An 18,948-nucleotide genomic window follows, 5' to 3' on the forward strand; every position below is an offset into this window, starting at 1 on the left:
TCCAGAGTCCCAGTACCAAACTCCTTAGTTTTTTGGCAGTAGTATAAATGATGAGGAAGTTTGCCAATGGCACCAGAACTGCTGTTGAGGTACGGACAGATCTTGGGTCCAAGTCCATCGTACACACAAATGGATAAGGTGGTATAGAAGGCGTACGGCATGCTTGCCTTCATTGGTAGGGGCAATGAGTACAAGAGAAAGGAAGTCATGCTGCAGCTGTATAAAACTTTAGTCAGACCGCGCTTGGAGCATTACATGCAGTTCTGGTCGCCCCATTATATGGAGGTGGAGACTGTGGAGAGAGTGCAGAAGAGGTTCACCAGGATGCTGCCTGGATTAGAGGATATGAGCTATAAGGAAAGGTTGGACAAACTTGGGTTGTTCTCCCTGGAGCATCAGAGGCCGAGAGGGGACCTGATAGATTATGAGAGTAGACAGTCAGAATTCTTTTCCCCAGGGTAGAAATGTCAACACCAGAGGAATGCTTTTAAGGTTAGAGGGGGAAGTTTAAAGGCATATGTGAGGGGCAAGTTTTTCACACAGAGAGTGGTAGGTGCCTGGAATTGGTTACCGGGGCAGTAGTAGAAGCAGGCAGTTTGGTGGAGTTTAAGAGGCTTTTAGATAGACACATGAGGAAGTGAGGACATGGATGATACACAGGAGGAGGACACAGTATAAATTGGCATCAAGATAGGCACAACATCGTGGGCCGAATGGTCGGTCCAGTGCTGTACTGTTCCTTGTTTCTATGTCATTGTGGCTGATGGTGGGGAAGAAAGTGCAGGACTGGCTGGGCACTAAAAGTGACAAATGGAATTCAGTCGGGTGAGCTAAATACCAATACACTTGGGGAGAGCAAACAAGGCAAAAAGAATACACCAAGCTGTGTGAAAGAACAGAGGAATGAGACAGTGTGTACAAATCCCAAAGGTGTGGACAAGTAGATAAGGTCAGTGAAAAGGCATACAGATAATTGGTGTTGTTGCTGTGGCACTGAATACAACAGTAGGGAGGTCATCCAGAAATCATACCAAACATTAGAGTCATACAGCACAGAAACAGGCCCTTCTACCCACAGTCTCCATGCCGATCAGCAGTGCCTAGTTGAGCACTTGTAGCTCTGTAACATGCGGGGCCGTGGACCAAAAGCTGCGAGAGGGATTAACCTGAAGTCTATTTGGGCTAACATGGACTGATGGGCTGACTGGCCTTGCCCTGTGCCATAGATTTCTGTGACTCGAAAACTGAAGAAGCTCAAGGTCTGGATTTTGGACAAGTGAGAGTCAGCTGCGGTGTGAGTCTGTGTCACGTGGAGAGCACATTCCAGGAGGTGGTCACCCCACAGCACCCTGCGCTCTGACCTGTGTTCACTGTATTCTGGAGAAGACAAAGAGAGTAAAAGCCAGGGTCCGGTTGGCATAGACTCAATGGGCCGAATGGCCTCCTATATTGTAAGGAATTAAAATAACATGAGAAAGTCCATGGGACCTTGGTCGACAGCCATACAGCTCAGGGGTGGAAAGGACAGGAGATCTGGAGTGATAGGTGTTTCCTACCAGGAGTGGCTGCAGGACATTCTGAGAGGGGAGCAACACACAAAACGCTGGAGGAACTCAGCGGGTCAGGCAGCATCTATGGAGGGAAATGGCCAGTCGGCGTTTCGGGTTGAGACTGGAAGGGGAGATAACCAGTACAGTGAGTCTGAGTGAGCACTTGGTCGAAGAGCAGAAGGGCAGCAGAGATCATAGAGGGGGAGCAGTGAGAGAGGGTCTCACAGAACTCCCTCAAGAGAGGAGGAAAAACTTGGGCATACCTCAGAGGGATTTGCAGTGGACTCCCATTCTGAGAGGGGAGGGTGAATTACCAGCAGTCGGTACCAGTGACCTGGGCAGAGCCAAACTGAGCTGCAGGTAGATTACAGTAAGCCAGCAAGGGGGTTCTCAAGGGTAGTCACTTCAGGGCTACTGGAGCCAGGCTGGAGAGAGGACAGAAAAATAGCACAGTGAAAACATTGTCTGGAGAGATGGTACAGGAAGGATGGGTTTAGATCAGTCACAGAGAGATACAGCACAGAAACAGGCCCTTCAGCCCACCGAATCTGTGCACCATTTTTACACTAATCCTACTTTAACCCATTTTATTCTCCCCACACTCCCATCAACTATCTGCTAGATTCTACCCCTCATTTGCACACTAGGGGCAGTTTACTGTGGCCAGTTAAGCCTGCATGTTTTTGGATTGTGGGAGGAAACCGGAGCACCCGGCGGAAAACCCGTGCAATCACGGGGAGAAGGTGCAAACTCCACTCAGGGCAGCACCGGAGGTCAGGATTGAACCCGGGTCGCTGGAGCTGTGAGGCAGCGGCTTTACCCACTGCGCCACTTGAGCAGCTCTGATTCTTGTGGTACTGGAATACGCTCTGGTGAGGTGGGAGGCGTACAAGTTGGGCAGGTTGCATCTCAACAGGGCCAGGTCCAATATCCTACTGGGGGTCTTTGTTGGTGCCCCTGGGGTGGGTTTGGACTAGCTTGTCGGGGAGGAAAGGAACGTCACGGCAGTTTCAGCACGGAGACAGAAGTGGATGTGAAAGATCATGGTTCAGTGAGTGAGCTTGGAAGACAAGAACAGGAGGCAAGGAGGCAAAGACTAGGCGAGAAAAGACAGTGTTTTACAACACTTAATGTAAGGAGTCTAGGGCACAATGGAGATGAACACAGTGGGAGTATGACACAGTGGCTATTAGTGATTCACGGCTTAAAGATGGGCAGATGTGACAGCTGAATATTACTGATGGCAGGGATTTCAGCTGAGATAAACAAGGTTGGGGGGTGTTGGGAAAGTAGATGGGCAAAGGGGTGCTGAAATGGGAGGAGGTGTAGCAACATTGGACTAGGATACGACAAAGAACAAATATGGTCTTATGGTTTGAAGTGAGAAACAAAAAAAGGAACAAACCACATACAACAGACACCCCAACACTCAGGGGGAAACAGAAGAACAACCTGCAGGCAGATTTCTCACAAATAAAAAATTTCCAAGGCAGGGATAATTGGAATTAGTTACCTGAAACGGCAACTGGGAAAGTAGCAAAGGAGCAAAATTCTTCAAATGCCATTCAAAGGTATTTTTCAATCAGAATGTAGCAAAAGGTGGGACAAGAGTGGGCGGTTTTAGGAACAAACCTATGGAAGATGTGGCAATTGAGGAACAATCATAATTCAGTTGGAGTTGGCTCATTTATAGACAAACAAACTTCACGTCATCTAAGTCAATGATAATAAATCTGATTCTGAAGTTCTAAATTGCAGTAAGGCCGGTTTGATCAGGCTGAGAAATGATTGGACTGGAAACAGCTGCAGAGTCAGAGGCATGGGCAGGACAGTAATGGTTCAAAACCAGCGTGTTCCTTTTAAAGGAAAAGGGCAGCTCCCAACTCCAGACCCCAATGGATGTCAAAGATACAGAGCAGGGTAAAAACAGAAAGGGAAGCTTTGGACAGACATTGGGAGCTCAACAATATCGACAGCCCAGGGCAGGACGGATGATGCAGCAAAGAAATTCAGTCGGAAGTAGGAAGACTAAGGGGGAGCATGAAAAATACTTACTGATAAAGTCAAAGAAATCCCTTAACTGTTCCATAAATACATGAAGGGAAAGAGTAGATCCTTTTACAAGCCTAAACATGGAGGCACTGAAAATGCGTACTGGATGAATACTTTGCAGTTGTCTTCACAGAACAGGATGTGATAGGCATTGGCATTAAAGAGGAAGGACATATCAAAGGGTCTGGTATCTTTAATGTGGATAAGTCACCAGGTTCAGATAAAATGTGAGGGACGAAATAGTGGGGCCTCAGGCCATCCTTTCCCAGTGCTGTTTGGCTGCAGATAGTTAAACTGATTCTATTGTTAAGAAGGGGGAAAGGGATGGACCGACAAAGTGCAGGGCCAGTCAGCCTCCACCCCTCCAGAGGATGGACAAGCCTCTCACAGCCTTTCGCTACACTTGACTGTGTCACATGGACGTCATCAGCCAAGTCTGACAAGGATTTCCTTCCTCTTCCAGCTACTGTGTACCTGCTGATGTAAAGAGGTTGGAGCCACCACAGGGTGACAGCTCTGCAGGAAGTTGGCACAGGTCCACACAAACACACTGGCTACGTGACCGAGTGGAATCCCTGTAGTTCCTGGTTGATTGAGCTGGTGAAGAACAACACTGGTGCAGTAGTTGGTGGCCACCTCCTGTGGCAAGATAGCCAGCGATACAAACCTCAGTGCCTACTCCCCCTAACTGGCATCTGTTGAAGCCGACATAATTGGCAACCCTGGGGTGCACCAGTGACCTGCCTCATTCATTTAGGCACAGATTTGTTGGGGTCCTGAATCTGTCACTGGCTGTACCTGGATGGAGTGAGAGGCAGAAAGCCAGTGGTCACTTTCACAGCCGCCAATGATGTGCGGTCACTAATACCGACTTCTTCCAGGAGGCTGCAAATCTCTGATGCCACCTCATGTCATCTTAGCCACCTGAGTGACGGCTCTGCCAAGAGGCCAAGAAAGCTGGGCCAATGCTGTTACAATGCCTTTGGTGAGTAATGTCTCCTGCCCTCATCTCTCTGCTCTCCTCCTGACTGCTTCATTGTTAAGTTCATTCACAGGGTGTGGCCATTTGTTGTAACGCCCACAGCTCATTGTCTGTGAGATGTTGGTGATGGGCTGCCATTCTGAACCATGTACTCCCTCAATACCTTGGGTAGGGAGATGCAGGATTGAAACCCAGCAATACTGCAGGAACGGTGAGTTATCTCCCAGCCAGGATGGTGATTGAATTGGTGGGGAACCCAGAGGAGAAGGAAATCTCACGTACCTGCTGACTTGTTGGTGGTAGAGACTGAGGTTGCAGTAGCCTTAGTGAGTCACTGCATTGTATTTTGTACACAACGCACATGGCACAGTGCTGGAGGGATTGAGCACTTAGACTGGTGGATGAAGTGCCAGTTAGGCAGGCTGCTTTGTCTTGGACAGCGTCAAGGTTCTTGAGTGTTGTTGGATTTTGCTCATGGAGGCAGGTGAAGAGTATTGATCATATTTGTGGCAAAGGCATTGGGGAGTCAGGGGGGCGAGGTACCCAGTCTCTGACCCACTCTTGCAGTCACTGCATTCCTGCCTTGTTAAGCTTGAAGTCATTGGTGACTCTCAGGGCATTGATGGTGAGGGACTCGGTAACGGCGATGCCAGTGACTAACAAGGGTTGGTGTAGACTCTCTTTTCTGGAGGTGATCGTTGTCTGGCTTTGTGTGGCGTGAACATTACCTGCCACTTATCTACCCGAGTTTGATTGTTGTCTGGATCTTGCCCCACAGGCTGCTTCATTTGTCAAGGAGTTGTGAATAGAACAGAACATTGTGCAAATCGTCAATGAACATCCCCACTTCTGACCTCTGTTGCTTTCTCCACTTCACTAACTGCCTCTCTGATCACCACCTTTCGTTCCCACTGCTGCTGGTCGTAGTTTCCAGTGATGGTCAATTTGCTCGGAATCTGTCCCAAAGCACAGCCATCCTGATGTGTCCCATAACCTCAGTGTGCAGTAACCCACTCCCACCAGAACAAACCCTTTGCCGGTGGAGGTGTGAATGTCTCCGTAAGCAGTGAGGGTGTTGATGGTGGAGAGCAAGGATGCAGAGGGTCTTTAGACTTTCCAATGACCATTCTCTGTTTTGATGGCTGAGCTCCAGGAAGCACATGGAACTGGTTGTAACTTTGAATGTGGGTTAAATATTGTTGGATCTCGGGCAGGGCAGGAGGAAACCAATCGGCCCATTACGTCTCTGCTAGCTCTCTGAACTCTGGGTAAAGTGATGCTTTGCTGTAATATGAATGTAACAGTTCAGAATGAAAGAAAGGCTGACATGGTAGTGTAGCGGTTAGCATAACGCTGTTACAGCGCCAGCGACCCAGGTTCAATTCCAGCCGCTGCCTGTAAGGAGTTTGTACGTTCTCCCCGTGTCTGCATTGGTTTTCTCTGGGTGCTCCGGTTTCCTCCCACGTTCCAAAGACGTACGGTTTAGGAAGTTGTGGACATGTTATGTTGGCGCCGGAAGCGTGGCGACACTTGCGGGCTGCCCCCAGCACATTCTCAGTAACACAAAAAGACGCATTTCACTGTGTGTTTCAATGTACATTTAACTAATAAATATCTTATCTAGAATGAAAGGCAATCCCCATCCATAATGCCCTGCTCCTTGCCCACACCATTTAAAATAATCTCCAGTCACTGCCCAGCAGGATGAACATCAGCAATGGGCAAGTTGTTGGAAAAAATTCCAAGGAGTGGTATAAATCAGCATTTAGAGCAGCATGGGTTAATGAAGGAGGGTTGGTATGGATTTGATAGAGGAAGGTACTGTCTGACCTACTTAACTGAATGTTTTGAGGTGGGACAAACGAAAATTAATTAAAATTAAATTAGTTTATTATTGTCACATTGTTATCCCGATTTTAAGTTCCCACTCCTGCCTGCTGCAAAGTTACACAGTGCCACAGATTGATTCAGTAAAAACGTGTTTATTAGCAGTATACCGCCAGGGAGAAGCCTTGTCAACACTCGTCGAGAGTCGTTACCCGAGGTCTCCACAATACAGAGGAGCAGACAGTAATTTATACAGACACTGTCACGCACACTTAATGAATGCGGCTCTGAGAGTTACAACCAGGCTCCAGGGATCCAAAGACAGACATTGCACATATTGTTCAATATAATTGATTTACAATCAAGAGATTCAAAAACAGGTATCACACTCATTGTTTAGGACAAACCTCCCACTTACTGTTTAATACAACCATCACCCTTATTGTTCGGTATAATTGGCTTGCAACCAAGTTCCGGACACAGTAATTACCACCTAGTCCTGAGTCAGGGGCTTGCTTGTGTGGTATTTTTCATCAGTTATATGTACAGTCACAATTTCTTAACCTTTTACTTCTCAACATGTACCGAAGTACAGTGAAAAACCTTGATTTGCGTGCCTTCCATACATCATTTCATTACAACAGTACATCGAGGTAGCACATGGGAAAACAATAACAGAATGCAGAATCAAGTGTTACAGTTACAGGGAAAATACAATGCAGGCAGACAATAAGGTGCAAGGCCATGACGAGGTAGGTTGTGAGGTCAAGAGTCCATCTTATCGTACTAGGGGACTGTTTAATAGTCTTATAACAGTGGGATAGAAGCTGTTTTTGAGCCTGGTGGTACGTGCTTTCAGGCTTTTATATCTTCTGCTTGATGGGAAGGGGAGGAGAGAGAATATCCAGGGTAGGTGGGGTCTTTGATTATGCTGGCTGCTTTACCGAGGCAGTGAGAAGTATAGACAAAGTCCATGGAGGGGAGGCTGGTTTTCGTGATGTGCTGAGCTGTGTCCATAACTCTGCAGTTTCTTGCGGTCCTGGGCAGAGCAGTTGCCATACTAAGCCATGAAGCATCCAGATAGGATGCTTTCTATGGTGCATCGATAAAAATTGGTGAGGGTCGACGGGGACATGCCAGATTTCTTTAGCCTCCTGAGGAAGTAGAGGCACTGGTGCACTTTCTTGGCCGTGGCGTCTATGTGGTTGGACCAGGACAGGCTATTGGTTACATTAGCTCCGAGGAACTTGAAGCTTTCAACCTTCTTGACCTCAGCACTGTTGATGTAAACAGGAGTGTTTGCACTGTACCCGTTCCTGAAGAATTTTGGTGGACAGGTACTTGAGGTGATATACAAGTCCCATATGACAGATTGATCAGAAAGTACGAGTCCTAGGAATCCAAGAGAAAGTGGTGTTGGATTAATAATTTGCTCTGTTACAGAAAGGAAATATCAGTGGTTAATGGGAATTTTCATGAGTGGACTGCTGTTTGCAGTGGGTTCCATAGGCCTTGCTTTTCGTGGAATGTATAAATGATTTGGACTTATATGTAGGGGCCACAATTAAGAACGTTGTCAATGACAGGCAGTGTGGCTGGTGGTGCGGGAGAAAGTTCTGGACTACAGAGAAGCATCATTGGCCGGGTTGGGTGGCACAGATGTAACTAGTGGAAAGTTTTGAATTAAAGCACTTGGGGAAGGCAAATAAGACAAGGACGTATGATGAAAGGCAGGACGTAAGAAATTTAGAGGAACAGAGGAGTGTTGGAGTGCAGGGACATGTGCCTATGGACATCAGATAGGTGGATAAGGTGGTTAAGAAGGTACATGGGATACTGGCCTTTATTGAGCAGTCATGCTGGAACTGTATACAACATTAATTTGGGCACAGGTAGGGCATTGTATACTGCGTTGGTCACCACATTACAGGAGGATGTGATGACTCTGGAGAGAGTGCAGGGGAGATTTAAGATGTTGCCAGGCTGGATATTTGGGGGGGTGCCTTTCCAGAACCAGGGTTGTTTTATTATTGGGAACAAAGGTGCTGAGGGCAGACCTTGGGTCTCGTTCAATGTACCTGGTTGGCAATCTGTACAACTCTTTCTGAAGTGTTGTCCATACACTGCTCTTAGCAATATGATTGATTAATGCTATCCCACTGTGTGTCTATGTTCCTGACTCAAAGTGTATTTTAAGACCCAAAAAAAGCATCATCTCTCATTCTGGTGGTACAGGGGCAATGGGCTTGTTGGCTTCCCACAGCAATCAGCCAGACCCAGACCTGGGGCGAGGAAAACAGAGCTGGGGAGCTTTAGGGGCCACAGGTAGTATGTTCTTCCCAATCCGCTCCACACTCACCATGTCTTGCTGTAAGCCCACACTCCCTGTCACACATGTCCACGTACTGTCTCTCAATAAGTTATTTCTGAAATAAATATGTCTGGTGGCCATTTGAATAAATTAAATCTTTCTCTTTCGAGTCAACTAATGTCTTTCCTCGCTGTTGTATAACAGAACGTTTTCACCTTTTTCAGGCTTTATTCATGGCGACTGCAATGACTACAACATTCTGCTGCAATCTGTGGATTTGTCAGCTGATCAAACGGTGGAGAAAGCAGAAAAAACTTCCCCAGAGCTAACGTTACGGATTTCCGGCATCCTGGACTTTGGTGACATGAGTTACGGTTGTTTTGTGTATGAGCTGGCGATAACCATCTCATATCTCATGATTGACAGACAAGACCCTCTCAGTGTTGGCGGCCATGTCATTGCTGGCTTCGAGAGTGTGATCCCACTGAGGGAGGAGGAGAGAGGTGCAGTATTTCTGTTGGTGCTCTGTCGGTTTTGTCAGATGCTGGTGATGGCCAGGCACAACGTGCTGCTGCAGCCGGAAAATGAGGATTACCTCACTATCTCATCCAGGAACGGCTGGAGATGTCTGCAACAATTGTGGCGAGTGGGTAAAGAGGCAGCGGAGAGGATCTGGTTTGATGTGGTCAAGTCCTATCAGCAGTAACATAAGCGCCGTTTGTGCCAACACACGCACTGCAAGCAAAAAACAAGGAACTCAGCAGCTCAGGCAGCATCTGTGGGGATGGAGAGTATCTGTGGAATTTTCTTTTTAATTTCAAAAATAAACTTTATTCATAATAACAAAAATATAGACAAAAGAAGAACAGTGTAAAGCTCTTTATATTCTTGGTGTTGTTTGGTCTACACATTCAGTGTTGCTAGTTCTATACCTAGTATTGTTAGCACATCTTTATTTTGTACAGAGCCATTGCCACTCATGTGGCCCTCTGAGGTGATACACCCTTCTGTTTACCGAGCTTCCCCACCAGACTCAGCCCCTCGGTATCCTGTAGTGGAAGGAGCCTCGACTGTGGTCCTTCCCCACAGAACCTTTGCATTGGCTGCACCGAGCTTCGTTGCATCCCTCAGCACGGACTCCTGCAGCCTGGAAGGTGCAAGTCTGCAGCATTCCCTTACGGACATCTCACCGCACTGAGAGACCAACAGGTTTTGGGCAGAACAAAGAGCATCTTTCACCAATTTGATGATCTTCCAGCAGCACTTGATGTCTGTCTCTGTGTGTGACTCTGGGAACAGCCCATAGATCAGAGAGTCCTCTGCTGCACAGCTGCTTGAGGTGGGCCACGACACTGACCCTCGCATCCTCCTCCACACCCTCTTAGCAAACCCACAGTCTGCAAAGAGGTGGGTGACCGTCTCCTCCCCATTGCAGCATGTATTGGGAGTGATATTCCGACCATACAGGAAGGATCTAACGGAGGATCCCTCTCACCACCAGCCAAGCAAGGTCTCGGTGCTTGTTGGTGAGTTCTGGCGATGAGGCGTTCTGCAGATGACTTGGACAGTGCGCTCAGGGAGCCACGCCACAGTACGTGGGGTGAGTCCTGGCAGATGGAGCCAGGTGGGGGAGGGAAGGGTGGAGATAGCAACAGAGGCTGAGAGGTGATTGGTGGATGCAACAAGGGGCTGCAGATGATGCAATCTGATAAGGAAGGTGAGTTGAAGAGACTTATATCTATCATTCCCAACCTCTTAAAGGAGGTTTATTAAAGTTACATTTTCCTCCAACTTTTCTCTTAGTTCCAGTTAACAATTAGCAGAAGAAAACTGGGACAGGAGAAGGCCATTCAGCCCACACCTGTCTATTCCACAGGCCCCGGTCCATCATAACGCTCCTGAAACTCTTTAATAATAGCTTAGTCAATAAGCAGTTTCCTCCACTGACACCTTAGACATGCTGAGCAGATTGAGCTGAAGTTGACCCATATCAGAATGTGTCAGGATGTCTGAACGTCCCACGTGTAAATGTTTCATGTCTGCGATTCCATTTCTGAATGTTCCAAGGCAGATCGTTGTGTTCCATGTCACGATGTGTCTGATATGTCCATTCTATGTCACTGTGTACATGATCAAACTTCCTATGTTAGTTTGTTCTGTAACTGAATGATCTGTATCAGAATGTTCTATGACCAAACCTCCCAAGTGTAACTGTTGCATCTGAATGTCTAACCGTTGAAAGTCTTGTATTTGAGTATTTTCTGGCTGGATGTCCTGTGTTTCAACGTACCATATCTGAATGTCTGTGACGGAATCTCCAGTGAGAAATAACAACTCAATGGGTAATGTGACCATCAATAGCTAAATAAAAATTTTGGAACTAGATTTTATAAAAAGCTTATTCTGGCAGAATACGTACTAATCCTGAGGATTTGTAGAACTGACAACAGATGATCAAAGACTGATAAAGAGGACAAAGAATCTGAAAGCTGGAAATATAACTAAAAATAGATTGCACCTTTGTAGATTGGAGAGTTAAAATAAAAGTTTGTCTTTTAGGAGCACAGGGGTCATGGCTAAGAGGAAATGGCTGGGGCACTAAACTGTATTTTAGGACCATGGGATCTTTAACCTGAGAGACCAAAACATTTATCTTCTTGTCCAAGGAATTGACATGTCAACAGTGTATCACCCTCCAAGTGTCATCCTAGACCTTTTTGTTCAGCTCTCTTGAGCAGGATTTGAACCCACTATCTAAGGATTCAGATGAGAGATATCACTAAGACTCTTGAAACAGACACTTTGTTCCAAGCTCCATCATGGCAAGATATTACCAAGGAGACAGAAGTAAAGGATGTGCTCAAAGCCTCCTCAAAGAAATGCAATGTCCACACTTATTTCTGGGAATCTCTGGCCCTTGACCATCCAAAGCAGAGAAGGAGTTGGTACTGAGAACCTCAGGGCCATGCATCAGAGCAGACAGAAGCCCTGTGTAGGTGGTGGAAGGAGTGCACCACCTCACAAACGATTCCATCAGGTGCCTCCTGCTCCATCTGTGGAAGAGTCTGTGGTCCCACAATTTCTCCCAATAGCCAGTCCACAGCCCACAAAACTGGAGAGAGAGCAATCCCTCCTCGATCTGAAGGGACTGCCTATCAATAACTGAGCCACAGCTGACGCAGAAAATTGAGGGAAGAATCAGTTGACGGGCTGAAGATCACAGCGAGTTTTGGTAAAGTGGGCAGAAAGGAACCTTTCCAATGGCAGCAGGATCAGTAACCAAGAGACACAGAGTTAAACTAAAATGGCATTATGATCGCATGGCAATTGGGGCCCATTCTGCAGCTCATTTATTACCTGTGGAGTTCACGGTCTGAAAGGGCAGTGGAAGCAGATTCAATAGTCACTTCCAAAGGTGGGTGAGATAAAGATCTGAAGAGGAAACTTTTCAGATGGATGGATTAATGGAAATCTTGTTTGAAGAACTGGCAGAGGAACAATGTGCCATCAAATTACACAGAGAAGGCTTGCATTAAAAGTTATTAAGTAATAAACAGTTAAACTGCTAGCAGGACAGGATGAGGTCCCCTGTTCTTTGGGATTTTTTCTTGCACTGAGGCAGCGAATACAGTCTGAGTTTAATATCTTATTTGAAAGTCCATTCCTCTCACAGACAGCACACCCTCAGTACTGGGGTGGGTCAGTGCTCAAGGCTCTGGGGTGAGACTTTCAATCTAGGACATAGTGATACAGAGTGTCGCCAACTGATTCCTGGCTGCTACAACTAGGGCAGCCCCCCACTTTGGTTTCCTTGGACTGGGGCTGGAGGAGTGGTAGTGAAAGTGGGTAGCAAACTCAGTTACCACAAATCAAGAATCTGTTCAGGTCTGAGCAAAACAAGAGAGAGGCACAGGGAACATTAACAGAACAGCATCAACTCAAAAAGGTCAAGCAAATCCTTCAGGATTGATACTTAGAACTACAGTACTTAAAGGATGGCAGAAATTTAGAACGCTTCCAAGAGAAGGAAGAGAAGAAAATCATTCAGTCCTTCAAGCCTATGCCAGATCTCAGAACAGAACCCATCAATCCTGATCCTTCACTTATTCCACTGTAACCTACTCTCTCTCACATGCTGACTAACAACCCACTGGTACTCCCAATAACCACCCACACTGGGGGTAATGTGCAGTACCAATTGATCTAATAATCAGCGTAGCTTTGGGATGTGGGAAGAGACCAGAGCACCCAGAAGAAAGCCGCATAGGAAGAACATGCAAATGCCAGGCTGAGAGCACTGAAGTCAGGACTGAACCCAGGCTGTTGGAACTGTGGGGCAGAACACTACCTGCAGCACCTAAATGGAGTCAGGTCACTGATATCATTGAACGGACAGACTCGAGAGACTGGAATGCTTCTTATTTCTATTATGTGGTATTGTATTGGTTTATTATTGTCACTTGTACCGAGGTACAGTGAAAAGCTTGTCTTACAAACCGATCGTACAGGTCAATTCATTACACAGTCCAGTTACATTGAGTTAGTACAGAGTGCATTGATGTAGTACAGGTAAAAACAATAACAGTACAGAGTAAAGTGTCACAGCTACAGAGAAAAGTGCAGTGCAATAAGGTGCAAGGTCACAATAAGGTAGATCGTGAGGTCATAGTCCATCTCATAGTATAAGGGAACCGTTCAATAGTCTTATCACAGTGGGGTAGAAGCTGTCCTTAAGTCTGGTGGTACGTGCCCTCAGGCTCCTGTATCTTCTACCCGATGGAAGAGGAGAGAAGAGAGAATGTCCCGGGTGGGTGGGGTCTTTGATTATGCTGGCTGCTACACCAAGACAACGAGAGGTAAAGAAAGAGTCCAAGGAGGGGAGGCTGGTGTCTGTGATGTGCTGGGCTGTGTTCACAACTCTCTGCAGCTTCTTGCGGTCTTGGGCAGAGCAGTTGCCGTACCAAGCCGTGATACATCCAGGTAGGATGCTTTCTATGGTGCATCGGTAAAAGTTGGTGAGAGTCAAAGGGGACAAACCAAATTTCTTTAGCCTCCTGAGGAAGTAGAGGCGCTGGTGAGCTTTCTTGGCCGTGGCATCTACGTGATTTGACCAGGACAGGCTGTTGGTGATGTTCACTCCCAGGAACTTGAAGCTGTCAACCCTCTCGACCTCAGCACCATTGATGTAGACAGGTGCATGTACACTGCCCCCTTTGCACAGGAGCAGCTGAGGTCCAAAGCTGCTGCAAATCAAAGCTGACATGATTCAGTGGAGATACCAGATCAAATCCACACGTGCTGAATAACATGGATCACAACCAACCAAGCCCTGCCCAATTTCATGATTGGTGAGATTTCAGCTGGAAAATGATTGAGACATCTGATTCACTCTCGGTTAAATCAATTTGGATTGCATTGTGTTGAAAAGAACAGAACTTTGCAATCCAATTTCTAGCCAATAAAGAGTAAGGCAAATTCTGTGAGTGAGTTAAGTATTTGGGTACTCTGGCTTCTAATGTTAGAGTCAGTTGTACAGCACAGAAACAGGCCCTTCAGCCCACCGCATCTATGCTGACCATCATGCCTATCTATGGAATTTATTTCCGTCCACATACTGTATATCCCCTAGTTACAATAGAAATGGCCCAGGTAGCCCCAGCATCACTTACAACCACCCCATTTATGGTAGAACATCGGCAGAAATTGCTGGACAGATTTTCGCTGACCTGTATATCTTTTCAACAGTACCCACCAGCCAAGGGTACAATACGGACTGGACAGTAAGGAGGAAATTAAGTTAATGCTCATGTGTTTGAAGCCTGAGGTACATTCTGCTTTGCCCGATCCCCAGAACATAGGAGGAGGGGACTAAGAGGAAATGAAGGCAGCAATCTTCACGGTGACTGGTCATGGCAGAGGAGACAGTGACAGCTGAAATAAGTGCAGGCAAAGGAAAGGGGAACATCAGGCAGCATTTGCCACGTAGTCTACCTGAGTGTTTGGACAGTTAGACCAGACTAGGCTAAATGCACAGGCTTGGGTAAACTGGACGAGGATGTTAGTGTTGAATGCCATTGAGAATGAGGCAAGGCTTGCGAGAATTTTCACCCCATTGATGAGACGCACAATGACACGTGGGTGCTCTGGAGGATGGCTAGGTGAAGGAAATAGAAAAACCTAAAGAGACCGGGAAGATGAATTTGGTTAGGGTAGACCCAAGCTCTGACCCAGTCTGGAAGAACGAAGTGGGGATAGAAGTGGAGAGAGTAAAACCAAAGGTTCGCCACACACTTACATGTAAGTGGTTAGAGGAAGTGATCAGTCCCTGGGGAACCAGATGAAGTGTTACAATCACGGAAGAGCTGGTCACTTTGCCAGGGAATGTAGGTCACCCACAGGTTCCAGGATCTCTGGGGACAGATATGGATAGGGTCTGCCCCAAGGGGGACCTATGGGTAAAACCCTCAGAGAATTCGAACGACCCAGGAGTGCAGGGGATACTCTCAGTCTGTGCGCAGACATTTATGACTGTGGTCACGTGGAGGGAGAGGTGGTGATAGAGGAGCCTGATCCGAAACCCCAAAGGCAGTGCGGCTTCCCTCGGCAAGCTGAGGTGGTCAAGGTAATAAATCGCCTACTGCAGCAGGGAGTTCTGCACCTGATAGCTTCCACCAATAACTTCCGATTTGGCCAGTGAGAAAACCAGACAGCTCATGGAGGTTGACAATTGATTACAGGGAATTAAACAAAACCACCCCGATAACAGCACCCACAGTAGCAACAAGCCCTGAGCCTACAACGAAGCAAGTCCAACAGGCAAAGTATTTCACCGTGCTGGACATCAGCAGTGGATTTTGGTCCTCCCCTTTGAGTCAGCAGTGTCAATATAAATTCAGCTTCATGTTTCAAGGGCAACAGTACACGTGCTCCTGCTTACCCCAAGGTTTCCATCATTCCCCGACAATATTCCACCAGAGACTGGCAGAGGGATTAGAGACACTCTCACAACTGGACTGCCTGATCCAGTGTGTGGATGATCTCCTACCACAGACTAACACCAGGAGAGAACATCTAACCCTACCAACAGAATTACTAATCCTACTAACCAAGTTAGGCTTAAAGGTAAACCCCCAAAAAGCTCAGATAACAAAGTTCCCAAGTGTCATATTTAGGGACTGCAGTCACCCAAGGGAAATAAGAAATTGAGAGGAAACAGACTGAGTCCATATGCAAAGCCTTATAATGCTGGAGGAACTCAGCAGGCCAGGCAGCATCTGTGGAAAAAAGCAGGTGGTCAATGTTTCGGGTCAGGACCCTTCTTCAGGACTGAAGATAGGAAAAGGGGAAGCCCAATATATAGGAGGGAAAAACAGAGCTGTGATAGGTGGACAAAAGAGGGGAGGTGGGGTGGGCACAGGGTGGTGATAGGTAGATGCAGGTAAGAGATAGTGATAGGTGGGTACTGGGGGAGGAGGGGAGGGCAGATCCACTGGGGGATGGGTAAAAGGTACGAAGACCCGAAACATTGACCGCCTGTTTTTCTCCACGGATGCTGCCTGGCCTGCTGAGTTTCTCTAGTACACTGACTCCATAGCTCATTTGCCCTTGCCCAGAGAGGTGAGCTCATCGAGCTCCTTTCTATGTTTGTTGGGATATTCCTGGAACCACATGGACGGTTTCACCACTAAAGCTGCCCCCTTGTCCAAACTACTGAAGAATAATGCCCCTTGGCAGTGGACTGAGCAGCACAAACACACTGTCTCGGAGTTGAAACAGACCTTAGCATAGGCTCCAGCACTATAAATGCCAGATCCTAAACATCCATTTGGACCGGAAGTCACGGCTACAGATGCCACACCCACGGCTGTCCTACTACAGGAGTGTCATGGGAGGTTAGGACCAGTGGTTTATGCCTCCAGTCTCTTGACCCCAGTAGAGCAGGGTCCTCTAGTATGTGAGCGACACCTACTCACAGAGAAACCAGCCTCCCCTCCATGGACTTTGCCTACACTTCTCACTGCCTCGGTAAAGCAGCCGGCATAATCAAAGACCCCACCCATCCTGGACATTCTCTCTTCTCCCCCTCCCATCGGGCAGAAGATACAAAAGCCTGAAAGCACGTACCACCAGGCTCAAGGACAGCTTCTATCCCACTGTTATAAGACTATTGAATGGTTCCCTAGTACAATAAGATGGACTCTTGTCCTCACAATCTACCTTGTTCTGATCTTGCACTTTATCGTCTACCCGCACTGCACTTTCTCTGCAGCTGTTACACTTTACTCTGCATTCTGCGTTGTTTTACCTTGTACTACTTCAAGAACTGTGTAGTGAATTGATCTGTATGAACGGTATGCAAGACAAGTTTTTCACTGTACCTCGGTACGTGACAATAATAAATCAATTTACCTACTCGCAGTTTTATGGGTCGTACAACATTTCTCCTGTATCATTGGATTAAACTCACTAACGATACTAACAGAACAGCCCGCATGCAACTCCTGCTGGAGGGGTGTATCAAGTAGATACAATTAGCCTGAACCACATAGCTCAGGGGAGGGAAATGTACCAAAGTGCCCACGTTCCTCGCGGACAATCTTAACCACAGCGATGATGCACATTAGTGTCAGATAGTGGCCACAAATGACCCAGAAAGGACCATTCATCCAAAAATGGAAGGAGGGGAACCCAAGAGAGGAACAGAATGGCCCCTGTACATTTTGTGGATGGGTCATCAGTGGTGGAGGATGGGAACAGGAAGACAGGGTGTGGAGTCTATGTTGAAGACCAGCGAGGTGAGCTCCTACTGGAATTGGCTTTAAATGACCCAATAACTTGAGTGCCTGGGCTGCCGAACTAGCACCGTGGCTCACATGGTGCGATATCTGGACAGGGTTCCCTCACCAGCAGACGTACACTTTGACAGAATGTATGTCTCCAATCGCTTCACACACTTCCTGCCACTTTGTGAGGAGAGGTTTTGTATCACAATGGGAAGACAGTGCCAGCAGCATCCCTGCTAAAATTCATGTTTCAACCTGCCCAAGAACAGAATGGTGTCACAAAGGTTAAGGCACATCGCAGAACATCCCCAGCTGGGAACATTAGAGCAGACGAATTGGTCAAGCAGGGTGCCCAAGGAGGGTTCCCCAAGCCAACAGACACCATATCTGTAACCCAGACCAACACTGAGGACCTTAAACAAGCCGAGGGCAGTGATGCTGACCTAAATCAGCAGCAGGAAGGGAAACAACCCGTCCCTTATGATGTGAAGGACAAAATTACACCAAGGATGGGCTTATTCTTAAAGAAGGGCGATATGTGGTATCGACACAGGATTGGAACCAAGTCATTTATCAGTGCCATGATGTCCAGGGGCAGCAAGGAGCAGAAGCCACAGGGCAGTGAATTAAGGGACTGTGTTGTTGGCCAGGGGTAGATAGGGACGTGAAATGTTACATGGACAATTGTTTAATCTGGGCCTAAAGCAATCTAGAGAGGTATGGCCCGCAAAGGTGAATTCAGGCATACCGGATCCATAGAAGGGCCCTGGACCCCTACCCCTCTGTACTGAGGCATCCAAATAGATACCTTCAGCAAATGGGTGGAGGCTTTTCCAACCTAAACTAATACTGCCAAGGCCACAGCCAAGATCCTGGATGGGGCCTTCCCTGCAGTATTGAGTTAGATTAGGGTACTCACTTCACTGGTCAGGTAATGCAGGAGGTAATGAACCTGTTTGGCATCAACCAAAAATTCCATTTGGTGTATCACCCTCAGTCCAGTGGGATAGTAGTATGGATGAATTGTACCCTAACAGGGACGCTCAGGAAGATGGTCCAGCAGAACATTCCCACCTGGAATGTGGTGCTGCCCTCTGTGTTGATACTGATGCCGACTACAGTCTCAGGTTCCCCCAGTTTCATCCCCCCCATGTCCTAATGACTGGGTGTTACACGAAAGGTATCAAGCCCCTGTTGGGCCAGGACCTGTTGGAGCTTGGGATCATGGCCATCACCGTGAAGCAACTGCAAAAGCATTGCTGGAAAACGTCCAGGAGGCAGCCACTGTAAAAACAGGCCAGTGAAAGAAACAAAGCAAGGCATACTTTAGAATGCAAATGTATAATGTGCATGAAGTTCCAACATGTGTCAGGTAAAATGCAAATCAATCAGTTTATCAATTTCCTCATTTGGCTCCATGTTCTTGGGTGGGACGTCTCTGCC

General features: G+C 47.2%; 1 protein-coding gene across 1 annotated transcript in view; it reads left to right on the plus strand.

The window, feature by feature from the left end:
• Positions 1–11,840, plus strand: part of LOC127585160 (hydroxylysine kinase-like) — a 36,644-nt gene extending 24,804 nt beyond the window's left edge. The window contains 1 exon segment of the mRNA XM_052042375.1: positions 8,947–11,840. Coding sequence (XP_051898335.1) covers positions 8,947–9,428 — 482 coding nt within the window. The 3' untranslated portion in view covers positions 9,429–11,840.
• The last annotated feature ends 7,108 nt before the right edge of the window (positions 11,841–18,948 follow it).

Source organism: Pristis pectinata, chromosome 32 (assembly GCF_009764475.1).
Source record: "Pristis pectinata isolate sPriPec2 chromosome 32, sPriPec2.1.pri, whole genome shotgun sequence".
NCBI classification, from domain to species: Eukaryota; Metazoa; Chordata; class Chondrichthyes; order Rhinopristiformes; family Pristidae; genus Pristis; species Pristis pectinata.